General features: G+C 44.2%; 1 protein-coding gene across 1 annotated transcript in view; it reads right to left on the reverse strand.

The window, feature by feature from the left end:
* Positions 1-227: 227 nt before the first annotated feature.
* Positions 228-19,689, reverse strand: part of NCALD (neurocalcin delta) — a 60,047-nt gene continuing 40,585 nt past the window's right edge. The window contains exons 2-4 of the mRNA XM_048286271.1: positions 17,322-17,718; positions 10,619-10,724; positions 228-10,387 (exon numbers count right to left, since the gene is read on the reverse strand). Of these exons, the coding sequence (XP_048142228.1) occupies positions 10,290-10,387; positions 10,619-10,724; positions 17,322-17,699 (582 nt within the window). The 5' untranslated portion in view covers positions 17,700-17,718 and the 3' untranslated portion in view covers positions 228-10,289. The remainder of the gene's footprint in view (positions 10,388-10,618; positions 10,725-17,321; positions 17,719-19,689) is intronic.

The following is a 19,689-nucleotide window of genomic DNA, read 5'->3' on the forward strand; positions in this document are numbered from 1 at the left end:
GCCAGCTGCAATGTGCCAGCACAGCGCCCATGCACAGCTTAAGCCCTGGCTGAGCCCCCCAAATTGGCTTTCACAGCTGCTGGCTCCATGCCCACAGCGGTGAGTGCAACAGGAGCTGTGACAGCAGCAGGCAAAGGCTTCTCTGGGGTTTTCTCACCAGACCATGGGGCTACATGAGGCTTTAAGGCACCACCATGAAGGGAGTAAAGCGCATGGCACACCGTAGCTAGCTGCAGCAGAATGTTTATTAGTAGGAAAGAACATTTAGGGGATTTCAGTAGGTGAATTTTTTTGAACTGTTGGTATCCACCATACATTGGTTTTCATCAAGATTGTTCAAAGTCACATATTTATATAAGAAAGCAATAATTCATATTTAGGTGCAATCAGTAATTCCAGTATGAAAAAGCACCGTGTCACAAACAATTTACAATACAAAAGTCTTCAAAATCTAACATTTAAAAACAATATATTTGTTAAACAGTAATAACAATACAGTAAAAAAATTCTTATTTCCCTTCAAACAATACTGCTTATATATTTTGGCACTCAAAAAGAAACTATCACAAATATGCCTTTTTAGCCATACAATGCTGTTTTGTGAGTGTCTATATAACAACAGAAAACATGCTTTTGAAGTCAGTCATTTTGCCAGGTGCAGTTTGAACTGCTTTCTCCATTAAAAAGGAAAAAAAAAACAAACCTGAAAGAAAAATAACTCCTAAGCTGCAGCATGTCTTGTCTTTTGGCCCATGACACAATCTGGAGAAGCATCTCTCAGACTCAGTCCATCTAGTAAGTCAACCCTGCCTGAAAGGCTGGATCCGAGCCCCACTTCACTCTCCAAACCTGCCAAGAAATGTAGACCTAAGCCACCCAAATGGTCCTGTCTTTTAGGGACTGACCCCAAGTTCTTGCTGTATTAAGCACCCCAATAAGATTCTGACCCTAAAATTGCTGCTCAGGCTCTTCTTTTCCTTAATTCCCCCCAATTTTAGTTAATTCATTTTAAAGTCACTTGCACAAATGGTCTTGCAATGTGAGCCCACCGTTTTTGTCCTAGCATAGCCAGCAGTTCCAAGGAAAATGAAGTTCTGAGGAGCATGCATTGGGTGAGCTACAGGGTAAGGGGGCCTGATGCCAGTGGGGTGCCCTGGGTCAGGAGACATTCCTCCCAGGTCTCCTCCTGGGGCCAGGGCTGGCACACAGCGTGGGAGGGGGAAGCTTGAATCTGAGAGAGGGAAAGAGAAAACTAGACTTTTCAGGAAGAATTAGTTTCCACTCAAAACTGACCCCTATTAAAAGAAGAACGCAGGTGCTACACGCTGGGTGAAACACCAGTGCCTGCGTGCAGCTATGACAGCCCCTGAAAAAGGCTGGTTCTAGTGAACATGCAGTCCTTGGTGCTATCTCTAAAAGCTGAACGATAACAAAAAAAAAAGTTTTAAATAGTTTTTACATCTTACATCAAAGATGCCACTACAAAAACACAATAGTATCACACATTAATTAGTACAGTCTTAAAAATGCAAACCAACGCTGGTAAGACTCCCATACATTCTGCATATCATATGTACAGAGGAGAACAGCTTCTCGAGAGGAGAGGAGAGGACAGTCATAGAGAGATAATCTTCTGTTTTCTGAGTACATTGCATAATACAAATACATTATCAGCATAAGAAAACTTTATTCTAATACTAAGAGCTCAGGAAAGGTCCTAACTGGAAGTTAATAGCTGGGGGAACCGTGCACGTGCTGGGGGGCACAAATACACAACCCTCCACCAAATTCTCCGTCTCTTTCGATGGCCTGATCATCTACTTTCATTTTACCAGGTAGGTTTAACATTTTGCTCTGCAGGTACAGGCTCCCAAAGCATGGAACAGCACAGGGCCACATCCCCAAAAGCTGCCCCGGTGTGCCTGAAAGCCGCTCGCCTCTACGTGACCTTCTCATGGGCTTTGCCTGGCGGAGAACCAGCTGGAGACTCAGAATACCACCAGATGAGCTTACAACAGAACCAGGGGGGGAAATTAACACATCACAACAGCTACAGGCAACAACACACAAGACATTTGCAATTCTAGACAGCCGTAAGAAAAATAAGCGGACCAAATTAATTTAATTCATAGTTGTCCCTCTCCTTTCTGAATGGTAAAAGTCTTCCTTAGGATATGTAGGTTTGCTTACAAAGCATTCATCTAGAGAGGTATCTAGTTTTGCCAAGACACAGGATATGCTGAACTCCATGCTGCTGCAGTGAATCTGCTCATAGTAGATCATTAAAAGTTCGATTTATCTCTACTCTATGCTGCAATGAGGCAACAGCCTGAGGGAACAGAGAAAGCTCTCCCTGTGGAATGGTTATGGACTTAAATAGGAACTGGACACTTTGATCCATTCAGCTCTTGGCCATGTTTTTATCTCAATTTATTAGTTTCTACAGCATCAAAAATATCTGCCCAAATTTGAACGAATTGTTGCGATTTAATACCAGCCAGCAACTAAGTCCCACAACTCCACTCATTCATTCCCTTCCAGTGGGATGGAGAGCAGAATTGGAAGGGTAAAAGTGAGAAAACCCGTGGGTTGAGATAATAAGGAACACAAAAGCCCAATGCACAAGCACAGCAAGGCATTCATTCAACAACTCCCATGGGCAGGCAGGTGCTCAGTCATCCCCAGAAAAACAGGGCTCCACCACAGGTAGTGGTGACTTGGGAAGACAAATGACATCACTCTGAACATATCACCCTCTTCCTCCTTCTTCCCCCCACCTCTTTATATGCTGAGCATGACACCATATGGTCTGGACTATCCCTGGGGTCAGTTGGGGTCAGCTGTCCTGGCTGTATCCCATCTCATCTCCTTGTGCACCCCAGGTTCCCTTGCTGATGGGCTGGGGTGGGAAGCAGAAGAGTCCTTGACACCATGTGAGCACTGCTCAGGAATAATGAAAACATCCCTCTGTTAACACTGTTTCCAGCACAAATCCAAAACTTATCCTCATTCTAGCTACTGTGAGGAAAATTAACCCTATCACAGCCAGAGCCAGCATACAAATGAGTGAGTACTTTTGCATCCATCACATCACTCACTCGGCAATATTTAAAAATCAAAAGGTATTAAGTACTCCTGTCAGAGTAGGACAATATTGGTCACTTCAGGCTCAAGAGCAAAATAATGCTGAATATACAAATATTAACTACAAGGCTGCTTGGATGGAATTGAAGTGAGCAAGTGGAAGAGATAAACATATTGAAATGCAGCTCAATCTGTCTCCTTGAAGCAAGTGTGGACAAAAATAATCCCTAATGTAATTAAGCTCTTCATTTTTACCAGGCACGGTGTGCCCACCTCTCTGGTAATTGCTCAGTCAGCTCTGCTCTTGGGATCATTGGGACTTCTGCATAAGAGCTGAAGGACCAGCAGGGCTGAATCTAAGATGATCCAAAAAACCGGAATAAATCACAAACGCCTAAAACATGAATAAGAAAATGAAACATGAAATACCAAAGAAACATGATTTTGTGGAGCATTCTTATGACTAACATTGAGCATGATGTCTTAAGTAACCTTTCTTAGATCCTCATTGGATTGAAACCCTGGATTTGTTTTTTTTCTTCCAGATACTAATAAAAAACTATTTGGCTGCCCTGGAAATGGGAGTAAGATAATGACAGGAAATAAAAAAGTGGTGGTGGCAAGGAACTGCAAGTTCTCCCCCAAACAACCACACTGGACCCATTAATCTTCCCTCTGAGTGCAGCCAAAGAGCAGCACAAATGAAGTTTAGAATCTACGAGGATTTTCTCATCCTGTCATCCCATTTGGTGGGGAACCATGCGGCCAACCCTGAACAGTGCTGAAACCCCTGTCCCCAGCGAGGAGAAAACCAGAGGAAACAGCAGGAAGAGTTTCTGCCTGATATTACTATGCCAAAATTATCTCTTGGTCCACAGCATCTGGGCACTCCTGCAGGATTGGGCACCACACAGGGATGCATAGGAAGGTGCTGCTCCATCCTGGAAAAAACCAGCTCTCTGTGGAGTAAAGGGAGGGGAGCAGAGACCAAGCACTGGGAAGATTCAGTCTGCAGTGCCTCAACAAACACGTACACAATAATAAAAACCATGTTGTTTCAGAGGTTCAGTGTGCCTTTAAAATGTTTAATAATGCCATTACTTAATAATAGGAAATAAATAGTGTAGTAGCACAGGTGGGTGAAAGACTGGGAACCAAATCAGAAGCTGTTCCATTTAAGTGCATCAAGCTTGGCTCCTCCACGTGTCAAGGGCTGGTGATTGTTATTTGTTCACACAGAGGCTGGGGATGGCAGGTGGGAGGAGGCTGCAAAGACCTGGAGAGCTGGACACCCTAAGCACATACCCTGGGAATGTGAGAATATCTTTGGTATAAGGTCAGGGCAAGAGGGGAAGATCTAAAACATGTCAGGTGCACAGTAAGTGAAGCCTATGCAGAGGGTGGGTCGCTGTTTTGTGCCTCAAGATCTAGGAAGCCTTCAGCCTGCCTAATAATCTCAAATGACCATGTCTGTAGCAGGACACAGAATCCCCAGCCTCACCACATGGGGCTGAAGCAGCCCAGGAGGTACCACGGACTGGGCTGGCATAGAGGAGCTGTTCTGTGCTGGCTACTGCAAAGAGGGTTTCACTGTGCAAATTCAGACCCTGGGCTACAGGCAGGGATGTCTTTTGCAGTTTTTCATTTCTCTAGTCTTTTCACATTGTTCACTACAACTCACACTCTTTTTTTGCTTTGCTTATTGTGCATTAACCAGCATTTTACAGGCGATAGCTTAATCCCAACTACATATTAAAATAACACAACCTATGGGAAACAATGAGAAAATCAAACCTGTACCTAGCAAGAAGCCCCCTGCATCTGGCTTTTCCAGCTTGTTAAGATATGGACAGTACATCTGAAAAGGTTTATACCTTATGCTGTGAAAATCCTCACCCCTGAAACAACTTCTCAGTGTGGATAATTTGGAAACAACAGCAGCAAAAGCCAGGATGGAATAAGGGATGCTGTTGAGATACCCATAGTAGACAGGGATAGTTTCTGCAAGGGACAAGGAGATTGACTATGCATCCAACTGATGCTTCTACTACTCTGAAGGCCAGAGGCACCTAATGGCTTTTGCAGTCCCTCAGCAGTGGTCCTGGTTTCTAATACCACTGATTTCCATGCCAATTTACAATTCCTGCTCTATTTTCTATATGCTTAAAACACAGATGTTCTTTCCACCTTCCCCAGCCTGCAAAGTGACACCTGGGCTTTGAGAGTCAACGGAGCTCTCCCTTCTTCTTTTCTGCCATGACCGGGAATGAACTCCTACAGGCAATGTTTTGTCCTCAGCTGCACTCAGGGAAAGCCTTGTGCTCATCCTGGGAGCTGTTTGTTCAGTGCCTGCTGGGGTACAGTGAACAGCTCTGCTGCTTAATTTTAGAGTATATTTTGTCAGCACCTCTGACAGAATACGCAGCAGACAGAGCTGCTCACATAGAAGGTGCCATTTCTAGTCAAGCCCTATCTGGAAACACATCACACCACGTGTCTGATGTATCACTGCTGTTTATCTTATCTGCCTACTGCACAATCAGTGGAAAACTCTGCATGCAGCTCTGAGCACTGCTCAGCTATCTGGCACTTGCCAAGTTTCTCTACATTTCTAAGCACAAGTTCTGCCCATGATAGCAAGAAAAGGAGCTTCCCCACTTTAAGGCTACTACATGAGATCCCGCAAAGAATGCATCCAAATGCTTATGCAAAGGGCAGGTGAAATATTCTTCTCCACCAGTCTTGCACCAGCTACCCAACATCTAACTCCTGAGCCCAATGACTGCCATGCCAGGAAACCAAGGGAGCACCATGAGAAAGACAAAAGGAGGTGCTGGTGTACAGGGTGTTCAGGAAGACTTGTCCAGCCCTTCCCTCCAATTGTTTCACTTGGCCCTTGTAGACTAAACTGCAAAGGGAAACTCTTGAAGGATCCCTCCTCAATCCTGACCTGCTATATTGCTACTGTGTTGCATCTACACCAGCGGTGCTAAAAGAAGAGAGAGTTTTAAAAGAAGGAGGCAGCTCAGCTCAGGGCATTTGTTCTGAGGCAGGAGATTCCCTTCTCACTGTCACATGTCCCCAGGGACCTGCCAGGTGTCACCGTGTTCTCTGGTTCACATGGACGGAGATGTATGGCCAAGGCCATCTTCTCATCTCAGCTTAGTCTGCAGATTAGGGCTCAACACCAAGTTACCACCGTTCACCAAGTTTCCATGAGTCAGCTGAGACAAGGTTCTGCCCACAGCAAATGCACAGTAATGCGACTTAACATGGTCTGCAGTGAAAGAAAATTAAGCTAAGCTGCATTACTGCACTTCTGCCATCACTGAAGAGAGCTGAAAAGTCCTGCGGCTCGCTCCCCAGGGGCAGTGTTCAAACCATGGGGACTTGGTCATGTATGACTACTTTCTGTGCTGGTGTGCAACACTTGTGCACACAGACCTCGTCCAGCTACAAAATGAACACACTTCTGGCTTACTGTTTTAAGCAGCCGCAAATGTGGAGGTCATGCCTTACAACACAGAACAACAAGGACAAAATGTGCCAGCAACAAGATAAAAATCCTACAAGCTCCTAAGAACAGCAAGGGAACAGCAAAGCTCTGGGAACCTCAGGAACATCACTGCTGTGAACTGACAGGGCTTCAAATAATGTTGAAACATGAACATTTCTTTAGACCTTTTCAAACTCTAAGTGCTCACAAAAACATATGTGTTGGTTTTACAAGGGTTGTGTTCCCTTTTCCTTTCCCAAAGCATGCTAAAACAAAGAGAGGCTACTCCAAAACTCCCAAGTCATAGTCCTCACTTCACATCTTCTGGCCCAGAGTTTGACAAGCTGACTGGGAACGTCAGATAAATGGGACTGGCATTTTCCATGAGTTCAGTCTGCATGTGGGATGCACTCATTAATTCCTTTGGACAATGCATGAGTGAAGGCTGCCTCTTGCACATGCAGCTGAAACTAGAGAATGCATCTACAAAATTGAGAAGTCATATGAAATAGTATGTGCTGTCTGCCATCCTTCCTGTATGGAGATACTGCTAGCGAATCACCCAAAAGTGTCTGACTTGCTATGCTATTTTATACAGGATACACCACTTTGCCTTCAAAAGCTTTATGAAGGCAGCTCTGATTGCAAATGCAAATGACAGCAAAGCAGAAAATTTCAATTTGAGGTGCAGCACACCACTGCTGTCCTGCTGATCTGAGGTCTGCAGATGTTCCTATCACAACTCCAGCTATGAATCACTCCTTAAGTACATGCAGAGGCAGAGGAAGAAAGGGATAGTTAATAATTTAAAATAACACCAATCATCAGTGGCAGTCAGGTAAAAGAATAACCTTAGTTCATTCTGTAAATGTTTATACAAAAGCCTTATCTGCAGCTATATCCTCTGCAGCTGTAAGCTCATTCTTATTATTTCAAATTCTGTGAACTGTGGGAAGCATTACATCTCTGCTGGCCTGGGGTCAGAGCACAGGTTGTGCTTTCAAGCACGTGTTGTACAGGAGTAACACGGGAGGCGAGCCTGGCCCCAACACCCCAAAACTACTGAGCAAAAACAGAGAGATTAGGTTCTGAGCCAGAAGCATCTTGTAAAATGAAAAAGAGGTGGTATGCAGTCACTTAAATAAAAGGCAACGTTTTAAAAGCTTCGGTCACATGCAACTGCTTTCACTGCATTAAGAAGAAGATGGAACTATAGAAGGTATCTGAGTTCACCTTCAGTAAATGCCAGCTTCCACAGGTCTGGGCTGCTTTGGACGTGGGTGCCTGCACTGAGCTGGGAGGTTGGAAGTTCAGCAGGGATCCTCTGGTGTCACCTTGTCCTGCCCACACAGGGGTGGTGATGGAGCACCCCTGGAGCGGCTGGGGTGGCGGCACTGGTCATTTCCATCTGGCAGAGAGGGGTGTTGATCAGTGCATGCCCACTGACCCTCCTTCCACGATCCCCAGCAGTCTGGCCAGGCTTCTCCTGCTGAAAAACAACCCTAAAGCACTCAAGACAGAACATGACTTTCAAAATACATGGGTGATGGATATGGGAGAGAGGGCCAGAACCTCTCCAGGTAAAGCAGAAAATTACCTTGAAGAAAGTAGGCATAGACTCTCCTTTGAAGGGTTAGATTTGTGCACATGGTGTCTAAGGAAGATTTGGGAGAAGGAGAGAGGGAACATTTTCATCAGCCAGAAGAACTGGTGCAAAACTTGCCAGTATTGCTCATAACACCTGAAAGCACTGGATATTAAAATCTGTTTGTGTTTTGGTTGGGCCTACTTTGCTTTCTTATTTTCCCACACTCATCTCAGCTCAGTATTTTGATGAATGCAATGGAAATATACCATCAACTGGATTTCTGTGAGTGTTTGAGACAAAGGTGTGTGCTTGAAGACATTTTTTGAGTGTCACTAGCCACTCATAAAAATTTTAGTACAGCTGATTAACAATGTTATTTTCAATTTACTTTTATTTTCTCTTAACATGCTTTGCACTTCACACCTGGCAAAGCAAATGGTATGGAAAAATTAAATATAGGACTGTTTCTGTCAGTTATTGTACATGCTAGCTAGTGTTCCACAGAAGATTGTTTATACTCAACTACTTATTCATGACTTCTAATTAGTACTTAGCTAATCATCATCTGCAAAGCAGACTTATTTTACTTGGTTTATTTATTAAGGCTACTGGGGATTAGCATCTACAAGGTCACTTGACAAAATTCCAACTTTGCCTGTCAGACAAAGGTTACTCTAATGAGCTCATGAATTCCCAACACCGTGCGCTGCCTGCATGGGTACCTCTCCAACAGGATCACAAAGCAGACTTCAGCTAATGACTGATTAATACCAATTTAGTCAGCATAATGCCTCCTGTTGCTACAGCTTTTCCAGCTTTTCTTCTGCAACAGCACTTGTAAAGTCCCTAAGAAATCCCACATGTGTGTACTAGCTTTGCATACAGCAATTTTGACCAAAGGATAAAATTTTGCAGCAGCAAATTTCAGAACTCCTGCATCTAGGCGAAAAGATAAACATTCAACATTTCTCTCAAGAGTTGATCTTTTTTTGTTTTAATTTTTATATATATAAATATATCATAAAGCGTACCATTTCCTCATTTCAGTACAGATTTTTTGAACTTTACTAAAATAAATGAAATATAAATGCTACAATTTTATGTTTAAAACAAGTTGTTATGACAGCCTTCCCCTAAGAGCAGGCCCGGAAACTCTGTTAGCTACATGGAGAGAGACAAAAACACCCCCAAAACTTCCTGCTATGCAAGAGCATTCATAACAGCAATGTGTCTTAGATGGAGCTGCTTGCAGGTTCCATGAGTTCCTCACGTGAATGCCCACTCTCCTTAGTAGCAACTACTTCATTACTAACCTGAAAACTTCACATTCAACATTTATCTCCCTTAAATTCATTGTCAAGACCCAGTTTTTCATATCTGTGTCTGCTTTTGCTGATCCCAAACGGCAAGAGGTATTGTCAGTTGTGGATTTGGAGATCAGGATTGCAAATTGCTGAATTTTCAGATAAAGCCATATGACTTCAACCACTGTAAACCTAGCAAAAAAATGTCAGCCTTCATTTTGTCCCTTCTCCTTCACAACCTGGAAAGTGTTCACAGCATTGAAACGATGAGGCATAAGAGTGGATGATACACCCAGCACATGTTTTGCACTTTCATACTTCTTCCCAGTCCTGTCTTTGACCTTAACTGGTGCGTCCTGGACAGGAGAGGAGGTTCCAGGTGATTACTACCCCACCCATCACAACCCCTTTGGTTCAGCCTTACTACACTTTCAGGTCCTGCAGGTGAATACTTAACAACTAAAGCAGCAATCTAAAATCTGTCAGTGTGTCTTGCTGCCAAGGGGTTTGTTATTGGTTTACTCCTCCTCAACACTTACTTTCCAAAACAGATACAAACAAACAAACAAACAAAAAAAAAAACAAAATGAAATTTTAAAAACAATGGTAACACCACAATATCTGTTTAAAACAGTACTGCCCGTGCTCTGGACAAATTGTTAAGAGCAATTCAGCATTCTTATAATTAACCCACAACAAAAGAAGCTATAAGATGCCACAAATGAAGGCATAATTGGCCACACAGAGGCAACACTACCATGAATGTTGTTTGGCAAGAAAAAAAAAAGCAGATACATAATTCATCCAAAGGACAGGTTCAGAACTGCCCGGCACTGCTGGGATCACACTGCAGGAGACGGACTATGGATGGATCACTCTTGGCGCCTCGGATGAACTCTTCCAGAGAGAGCTTTCCTGGAAAAGAAACACGTTTACTTAGCGCATGGGGTGGGTTGCAGAACACCTGTCAAGCCTCTGGCCACGCATGATGGAAGGCAGCCGGGGAAGCCAGGCAAACCCCTGGGAAAGCAACCCTGCAAGGTGAAGGCCTGCCTGCCCACACCCTGTTGGCCTTGCAGGTCATCCCATGTGTGTGGGACACCCCAGCCACCCCTGGTAGCTGTGCCTACCCTGGAGGGTGCCTACCATCACGGTTGGTGTCCATCTGGCGGAAGATCTTCTCGGTCCTCTTCTCTGGTGTTGACTCATCTTCCGGCATCTTCATTACAGAAGAAACCATCTTATAAATTGCCTGTGTGATAGACAGAAGCAAAGAGCTTGTAAGAAACACAGTATCTTAATGCAAGGGTACAATGATCTTCTTGTGACAGAAACAGGCAGAAGATATCCTGGGAATACCAGAGAGACCTGCTTTTTGGGTGCTGGAGGGTGTTGGATGGCACCAGTACATGCAGCTTCCCTTTTCTGTGGAACACTCATTTGTGAAATACTGTGTTTCTTTACTTAGTCATGGTCAAACACCATCTGGGTTTGGACTAAGGCTACATTTTTCCTTATTAAGACAGTCTTTGGATGAATTTATCATTTGTACAACACATTAGGCAATGGCAGTTCCCAGAGCCTGGAGGAACAGCCAGACCACCAAGGTCTCGTCCTGTGCTGTGATGAATCTCCATGCTTTGGCCACACAGGCTTCATCCTCACCACACCTGTCTCCTCACCCTGCCTTTCCTTCTCCCCCATCTCCTTTCTTTCCCTCGTTGGTCAGAATCCTGTCTGTGGGGAAAGCAATGACTCACTCCCTGCATTTGCTGCACCTCACAGGTAACAAAGACTGGACCATCAAGGAGGTGGCCTTTTCCTTGGGGGTTGGTGAGTGTGCACAGCTCAAAATCATATGCACAGTTCGCTCCACAGAGACCAGATGTTCTGGTCCCACAGAGCACCACTACCACCCATAGCTATTCTCTGCACAGACACATTTGGTACTAGCTGCCCCTGAAAGAGGGGTAATGTTAATTTTAAAACAACGTTGAGGATCTGTCTCTGCACTGGTCACCCAAACCTTGCTGGCAAACGTAAGCATGCAGCGCCAGTGAACACCAGGGCTCTGCGTTAGGTATCTCTGCGGTGCCACAGCTGGGACAGCAGCAGCACCCAGATGGCTGCAGGGTGGTGGCCTTGGGGGATCCTCCCAGCCATTTGGAGGGGGAGCCCATCCCAGCCCAAGGCACCATTGCCCTGGTCCAACTGGGCCCTTCTGCCGCCCACTGCAACTCGTTGGCTGTCGCCTGATTGCTTTAGTTATTTGTTCTTCCTTTCCTCCTGCTTTGGGAGGGGGGTCCCTGATGCAAGCCAAGACTTCTCACTGGGCCACCCCTCTCTTCTCTTCCCTTCCATGAAGGCACTCTGCCTAGCAGCTCACATCACCTGGCTTAGAATCCCCAAGGATTTGCTCCAGGAATGTAACAGCACAGAGGATGCCACTAAGCAGCACAGACATTTTACACTCAGACTAGGGAGCATCCGCTTCCTTGGCCATCTTGCTGGATTCTCCTCTGCCAACAGCTCACCTTTCACACCTCCTGGGCTTTAAAGAGACTTACATCCTAAGAAAAGCATTTGTCTGGTTAATTAATTATCCCTCACTTATGCTCAGCATAATCAAACATCTCCTCCCCCAGTTATGTCACCAAGAGTGTGGCTGTAGTTTTCAGGTCTGCCCTTTGGGAAGTGTAACACAGGCTATGGACCTGAGCAGGAGAATAGAGGTGAACACTTCAGCATGAACACCTGCTGGCTGAATAGAAAAGTGGTGGACACCCTTTTAATCATCATCACCATCACCATCCTCATCATCATCATCATTTGAACTGCAGGAGTGTCCAAAGGCTCCCAAGAGAACTAGTGTTCCAGAGTACTCAGCACAGGCAGGGATGCTGTCCACACAGCCATGATACTCTGACACCAGGAGCACAGGAAAAAGGATGAACATGCAAGCATGTAAACACAGGGATGAGGGGGCTGGGGGAAGGAGGCAACAGGGAAGGAAAAAAAATGGTGGACAGTAAGAATTTAGACCTTGCTTCTCCTCATCAGCATGCAAGGCTTGCGAGGGTCAGAGCAGAGATGAGGCTTATAAATCTGCCGCATCTGAAGCTGTCTGGCTTTTGTCTGGGGTAGGAAGAGAGGTGGAGGGGTCACTCCCTCTCTCTGGGTGAGAGGACGGCAAAGCAGAGAATCTGCATTGAAAGTGTGGGAGGAATGCCCCAGACCGGGAGTGAGGGCATGTTTACCCCATCAAAGTAACCATAGTAAGAATATGCAGATTTTTAGGACAAAAAAAGCTCTTCAGGATGACTTCATCCTACAGGGTCCTTTTCACAGAGGCGTGTGAAGCGAATAAGAGATGAGATATTCTAGGAAAGCCAGATGGGAATAGCATAGTAAGCATTCCTTTCATGCTGAAAATGGTTACTCTGGACAAATTCTTCTGTCCTTACTTAGAAGTTCATTGGGAAGTTTTCCCAAAGTAAAAGCCAGCTAAAGCTGATTAAGAATCTTGAGACTTGCCCCATATTAATTCAATGCACCTACACAGAACTCTTTATTGTATGTTTGAAAGAGAAAGCTCTGAAAGGAATTTGGTTTCATGCAATAATTACACAGAGCTGGGCTGTGCTAACCCTGGGCTAGGACCTGCAACTGAAAGGCTGCAGGGGTTCCACTGCACATGGAGTGCAACTCCCCAGCCTCCCAGAACCTGGACTGAAAACCAACAGCGGCATTCAGCACTGGAAGTTGTTACCTGTCAGCAGTCTCCTGAGTCAGGGCAGCTTTAATAGGTGAACTTCTGTCAGGAGTGCTCCTTACAGCTCCCTGGCACCCTTGACTGACACGAGGAAGTTGTGCCTCCAGAGCCCTGTATACATCACTGGAGCAAGCACAGGCTCCAGCTTCATCTGCTGCTCTGCTGAACTCTCCCCTTTGATTTCCAGCTGCGTGTGGATGAGCAGCAATGGGTGATTTCAGGGCAAATCTCATCCCTTTGCCCACTCACACAGGTTTTGCTCCCAGTTGCTGGCTGCCACTGCTGCACTCAGACCAGAAGCCTTGGTGAGGGCTGCATTTTCCTGGTATACTTGACAAACTGTCAAAAAGCTCATTATGGCGATGGCAACAGCAATGACAGAACAAATTTTCAGTCGATCCTTTTTACTTTGTTGAAATAAATTCTGATGCCTGAAAGTCTCATGGTGTGAATGACTGGCCTGAAAAAAACTGTTTTCCTCTCAGACTCATGGAGATTTTTGACATTGCCTTTACAGAGCCATATCAGCTTTTTCTTCTTCCCATACCAGCTTCTGTTTCTTCCTGACTTGCAAATAAGCTATTACAGCAAGTGAAACGTGTGTACTCTGTTTTTATTAAACTGAAAGTGTTATTCTTGTCTCTGCACAGTATTCTTAAAATGCCTTCTGAGTCCATGCAGTGAAAAAATTTACCCTTAGAACAAGGTTTCCATCTCTCATTTGAACTCTTATTTTAAGAGACTAGCCAAATATGTCCTGTTTCAGCAAGGGGAACAAATCTTCTAACTGGTTTGCAGCCATTTTTGAGTGCACTGGGCTATTTAGATTATAGGTAAACATATGGCAGACATGAAAAGCCGGAGACATGAATCTGAGAGGAACTGTGACAAGGTCTGTCAAGAGGGCAGGCTGTGAAGCCTCCTCCTGCAGTAGTCTGCAGATGTGCTGTGCCTGGTAAGTGCAGCAGTATCCCATGGAACTCCTTTTTTGAGGGTCTACAACTGCCAGCCCACCACTAAAGTCCTTCAACTTCCAAACTGTGCAGTTGGCTTCATGTGGATCTATAGGCAGGGCTTTTTGGAGACTGGTCTAGGGATGCCCACAGACAGCCATGGTGAGTCTGCACGGCTGTGCCTATGTGGTTAAAGGGCATGACGGTGTACAGAGCTTAAAGGAATGCAGGTGCTCTGCCACTTAGCACATCATTTTGCAAAGAAAATAGGCCTTAGAAAGATGTTATGGACCATTCAGGTTCATCTCCTTGGTAGCTGGCCAGTCAGAGGGCTCCTGTGGGACATCTTAACCAATGGTTCTGCTGTTCCCGTGCTGCTGCTGCTGCTGCCACTGTTACCTCAATGCAAAGCTGAGCAGGAGTGCAGTGCCTGCATTGCCTTCAGTGCTGTTAGATTAGGCCAGAGCAATGGAAAGGCAATGCAAGGAAGCATCAGCGTAACAGTGAAAATCACTGCAGAGAGAGGGCTTTCAAAGCACAAAGAAAAGCAGACTGAAAAAGAACAAAAGTGTGCCTTGCCCCTATGCTATTTAAAATACAGTAATCCCACACTAACAGGGAAAGTATTTTTCAGTGAATCTAAGACTTTCAGACTAAAGGTGTTTCTTTTAGCATTCATTTTGATGTGTTGTCTCAGGCAAAAACCCCAATGAAAACATAATCCTGCTCTATCAATTTGCAAATGTATGCTAGATAAGGGACTGGCAATAGGTTCCTTTAAGACATATATCAGAGATCTGTTGGAGTTCTGATTTTCACTCTCAGAAAAATTATGACAGCTGAGAGCGCCCAGGAAGATATTTGATACAGAATCCTGTCATTCCATATGAAAAAATAATCATCTTTCATAAATGAAAGTGATAGTTGTTTGCTGGCTTTTTGTATCTAATCACTCTACATCAAAGGAACCTCTCAACAAAGCAAGAAAATATGCTCATCTACTTCAGTTTCAGATACCAGCTGAACACGTTTCCAGAGACTACACAACAAATCCAATCCGGCTGGGAGGAGCTATGGCTGACCAGTGCAATACAGGGAGATCCCTGCATCCAAAAAAGCCTGAAAGAAGAGAACAGGGTGAGATCTACAAGTACACTGCCTTATGGGAAGCTCCAGAAAGAGCAGCTTTCCTGATTGAAAAACTGCTGATAGTCCATGGTACAGAAATAACTGTTTTTCAGGCTAAAAACCAGTTATTTCAGACCCTCAAATTTGGGTCCCTCAAAATGAGGTGAGATTATAAGCATCATGCAGTTGAGTTTCACATTCAGTCTGAAAGGAGGAGAGAGCCAAACCTCCCAAGAAGTGCAGTGGGATGGCTGGAGTGCCAGGCTGAGGGCTGTAGGCAGCCAGAGTGCTGCTCAGGATTGGATACGCACGTTGGCAGAACGTCGCCCTATGCTGATCCCTAAGCGGCAATTTTGTTTGATGATGGCATCATGGCTGTAAAGGACAATGCTATGATTTGGTACTGATGTGAACGTGAAGAACAGGCAGAGCATTTCAGCCTCTAAACTTGCTGGCAAGCAGATCTGGGGTAACTGGAAAAAGCTTCTGGCTTTGCTGGTCCTCGTTTGGCTCACTACAGAAAATCCAGCCATTGATGTTTTCATTTCATTTCATTTGACATGAACAAATCTGTGGCCTTGTTCTCCCTGGCTGTAAATCTCGTCGCCTGGGGGGTTTGTGCTGCCTCTTGGCACGGCGCCTTCCCGGGCTCCTCAACAGCAGCGAGGGGTCCTGCAGCCCCCGCGGTGTCTCCTCCTCCAGAGGAGCGGGCGGTCACCTGGGTTTGGCTCCCTGTGTTTCCTATGTACTACGTTAGTTCTTTTGGGATTCTTTTTGGTTTTTTCATGAGGAGAAATACAGCCAGAAAAACAATAATTGACAGACTGTTTACCCTGCCTGGGGGAGAGGAAGATTTGTAAGGAACAGTAGATCTCCTAATGCAAATATTCCATGGGGTTTGTCACGGCACAGAGACAGGGAGGTCCTGCTCCTCAACTCACACACAGGTACACAAAACAGACTAAGTGAAAGATGACACAGAAGCTCTAGATTTGCAGCTGAGCTTTGGATCTGCTCTTGCTGAAGCGGCGCAAGTGCTGGTATTGGCCACTGAAGGATGTGAGAAGGGCTCTGGTAGAAAGACAGGAGCACCACATTAGGCTGACTCCCTAAACGCAGCTTGCCATCACAGCCTGTAATTTGTGTGCATTACTTTCCCTTGGTTTTCAGTGCAAATATAAGTCTGAATAATACAGTACATTGTTAGCACTTCAAAATTTCCAGGGAAAGGAAAGGATCTTGATAACAGGCTTTTTTTTTTTTTTTTTTTAAACAGTGCTGCATTATACAGATTCAAGCTGTGTAAATACACTGCCATATAAAAAATGTTCTAAATCTTTCAGTAGAGTGATGTGCCTCAAGGGCAAAAACATGTTGGAGAAAGCCAAAGTGACATGGGACTCACACCACACAAAAACACAACCAAAGAAGGTATGTATGGGGTCATCATCTACCCAGATAAGGTTTATCTATACTGGCAATTTCGTATGAAGACAGCTAGTATGATTCTAATAATGCAGACCTCACTGGAATTGGGCAGACAAAACACCTTTATAATATGGGAGCTGGTTCTTCATAATAACATGATTTCAATGTTGATTTGCTTCTTATTGTGGAGGGAGCCTGCCTTCCTTAAAAGTACACTCCCTCGTTGTTCTAATATACCTTGGTTCAACTGTAATTAATCATAATTAATTGACAGGGTTAGAGAATCACATTTATCAGGAGGTTAGTTGCTGTGCTCCAGCCCAAAAGAGCTCCCAGGGAAGAAATATCCATGCAGCTTGTCGCTCAGGAAGAACTTGCAGTGGATATTAAATGCTGGAGTTTGAATTGTGACATGATCTTTGTCAAGTGAAACAGCATTTTATATCCAAGCAGTTATGCAAGATCATAAACCAATGCTGCCAGTTTTTCTTTCAGTGTCTCAGTGCAACACTGCTTCACAATTTGCTCTGAAGGAGGGAGCCCAGCAGTGCCTCTGAGCAGCACATACCTGCACGATTTCCAGCATCTCTGACTTACTGATGTAGCCGTTCCCGTCGAGGTCGTACATACTGAATGCCCACTTCAGCTTTTGCTCCAGTTTTCCTCTTGACGTTACACTCAAGGCTATGATGAATTCTCTGAAATCTATTGTTCCATCTCCATTGGCGTCAAAAGTGCGAAATACATGTTCTGCAAACTTAGAAGCGTCCCCGTAAGGGAAAAAGTTTCCATATATTTTTTTAAACTCCTCCATAGATAAATGTCCACTTGGACAGTCTCTCAAGAAGCCTTTGTACCACTCCTGGATCTCATGTTCTGTAAAGTCTGTACTTTCTAGCAAATCTTGCATGACTTCAGGGCGTAGTTTGCTGTTTTGCTTTCCCATATTGGAATTAAAATATTACCTGCAGAGCAAAACCAAACACATATGAATTATTATTAATTATTGATACTGATTAGCTTGGAGGGTGTAGAACAACAGTATGCTGCATTATGAGTTTTCTGATGATAGTTCACTCTTGGGAATCAACTGAAACCTTGGACAATATCCAGTACTACATGTATACTCTTAAAAAATTAATAAACCTTATCTACATGTTGATTACATTGTCTTTTGACAGTCTGGAGACCTGTAATTACATTGAATTTATTGCCATCCTATTTTCCCCCTGAAATCACGAGGTAAGCAATGGATGTTGCAAGGTGCAGCTGACCAGTAGCTGTGTGTTGCAGCACACCCTCCATCCCTGTCACCCCACTGTCCTGACGACCTGGCCTAATGAGAAACAATTTTTGTACCTCTGGTGGAAACCAGACTGGTACAAAGGCCTGTGTTCCCTTGGTCTTGTTCCAAAATGGGATCAAGGTGCAACTGCAGTGTACACTGAAACCAGTAGCTCCAAAGCCCTTCTACATACATCTTTTTAACCAGAAAGCAAACCAGAAATTGCCTCTTTTGTTTGGCATTGACCAATTCCTATTTTACTTCAAAATGAAGATAAAATCTGAAGAGATTTTATCAACGGTGGATTCCCCCACCTCAAACTATTACTGTGTTTTTAATCTTCCTTGCAGCCAAAAACTGGATCTATTACTAAGTAATAATAATCTGGGTGGTCATAGCTCTTTGAAAAAACCTCTTTAAAAAAAAAAGAAAGAAGAAAGGAAAAAAAAAAAGTACCTAGACAATGAAATTGGAAATTCATTTCTCTTAAATTAACCATTAAGAAGTATTACTGGATAAAGTCTCTATTAAATCACCTTCATTATATTTCATTTAAGGCAAGTTGCTACATATCACATTGTGCAGCAGATTTACTAATGAATGATGCCTTTGGGTTTTAAGTTTTAGAGCCTGAGTGCCTTGGCTCCACAAAGCAACATCAGTTTTACTGGAAGCTTAACATTATACTGATTTGTGGGAAGCCCTTCTCTATTGACAGAAACCTGCCTGAGAATTTGTCATGCAAATGACAGTCACAACTAAGATGTGATGTATGGGTAAGTACAGTAGAATTGCAAAATAATTTAAACATGACTCACACTGTTGTCAGAATGGAGTCTCTGGCCCAGAGATAGATTTAGTAACATTGACTGGAATGGCTAATGAGCATTCAGTAAAATGTCCTTTCTTAAACAAGATACTACTTTTAAAAAATGAAGAATAATACAGTATTGATACATGACAGAAGCAACTACTGAGAAATGTACCACCATTCGAAGCTAATCTACTGTCTCTTCTATTTGGCACTGGGAAGAAGAAATTGAGGCTCCCCTAGGCTGATGCTATTATTTTTTCTTGCGGGAAGCTCCCCTTCTCCCCAAGGAATTTGAGCTCCCCAAGGCATCTAGAGGACTGATTCCTTAATTCCCTGTGTTCTTGGATCAGAATGACCAAAAAGCTGTATTTCTCAAGCGTAAAAACTATGGGATCCATCCTAGATTCATCCGCGTCTCCAGGATCCACTGATGGCTGTTTGCTAACTACATGTCCTGTCTAAACATGTTGCCTACACAGTTCATGGAGAACAGGCTCCCCCGTTCACAGACAGGAGGCTGGGAAGGGTAAAGAATCCTGCCCCGTGGGGGCCTATCCACCTCCTGACCCTTTCAGGGGCTTGGTTGACTATGTTGACCAAACAATTTATTTTCCTCCAAAGTGTCTCCAAAACACTTGAAAAGTGGAAAATGCCACCTCAAAGGTAATTTTTTCTACTGCCTTTTGTATTTTCATCCTGATCAAAACATGCTGTACAGTTTTTAAGTAATCCAAGCTCTTAATGCCCTGAAAACAGCAAAAAAGTCCCTGTTTCATAGGCCTGGTCCAACAGCTGCCGAGGCAGCTGAACGTTGTGTTGCCTTCCACGGGTGTTGGA

This window comes from Corvus hawaiiensis, chromosome 26 (assembly GCF_020740725.1).
Source record: "Corvus hawaiiensis isolate bCorHaw1 chromosome 26, bCorHaw1.pri.cur, whole genome shotgun sequence".
NCBI classification, from domain to species: Eukaryota; Metazoa; Chordata; class Aves; order Passeriformes; family Corvidae; genus Corvus; species Corvus hawaiiensis.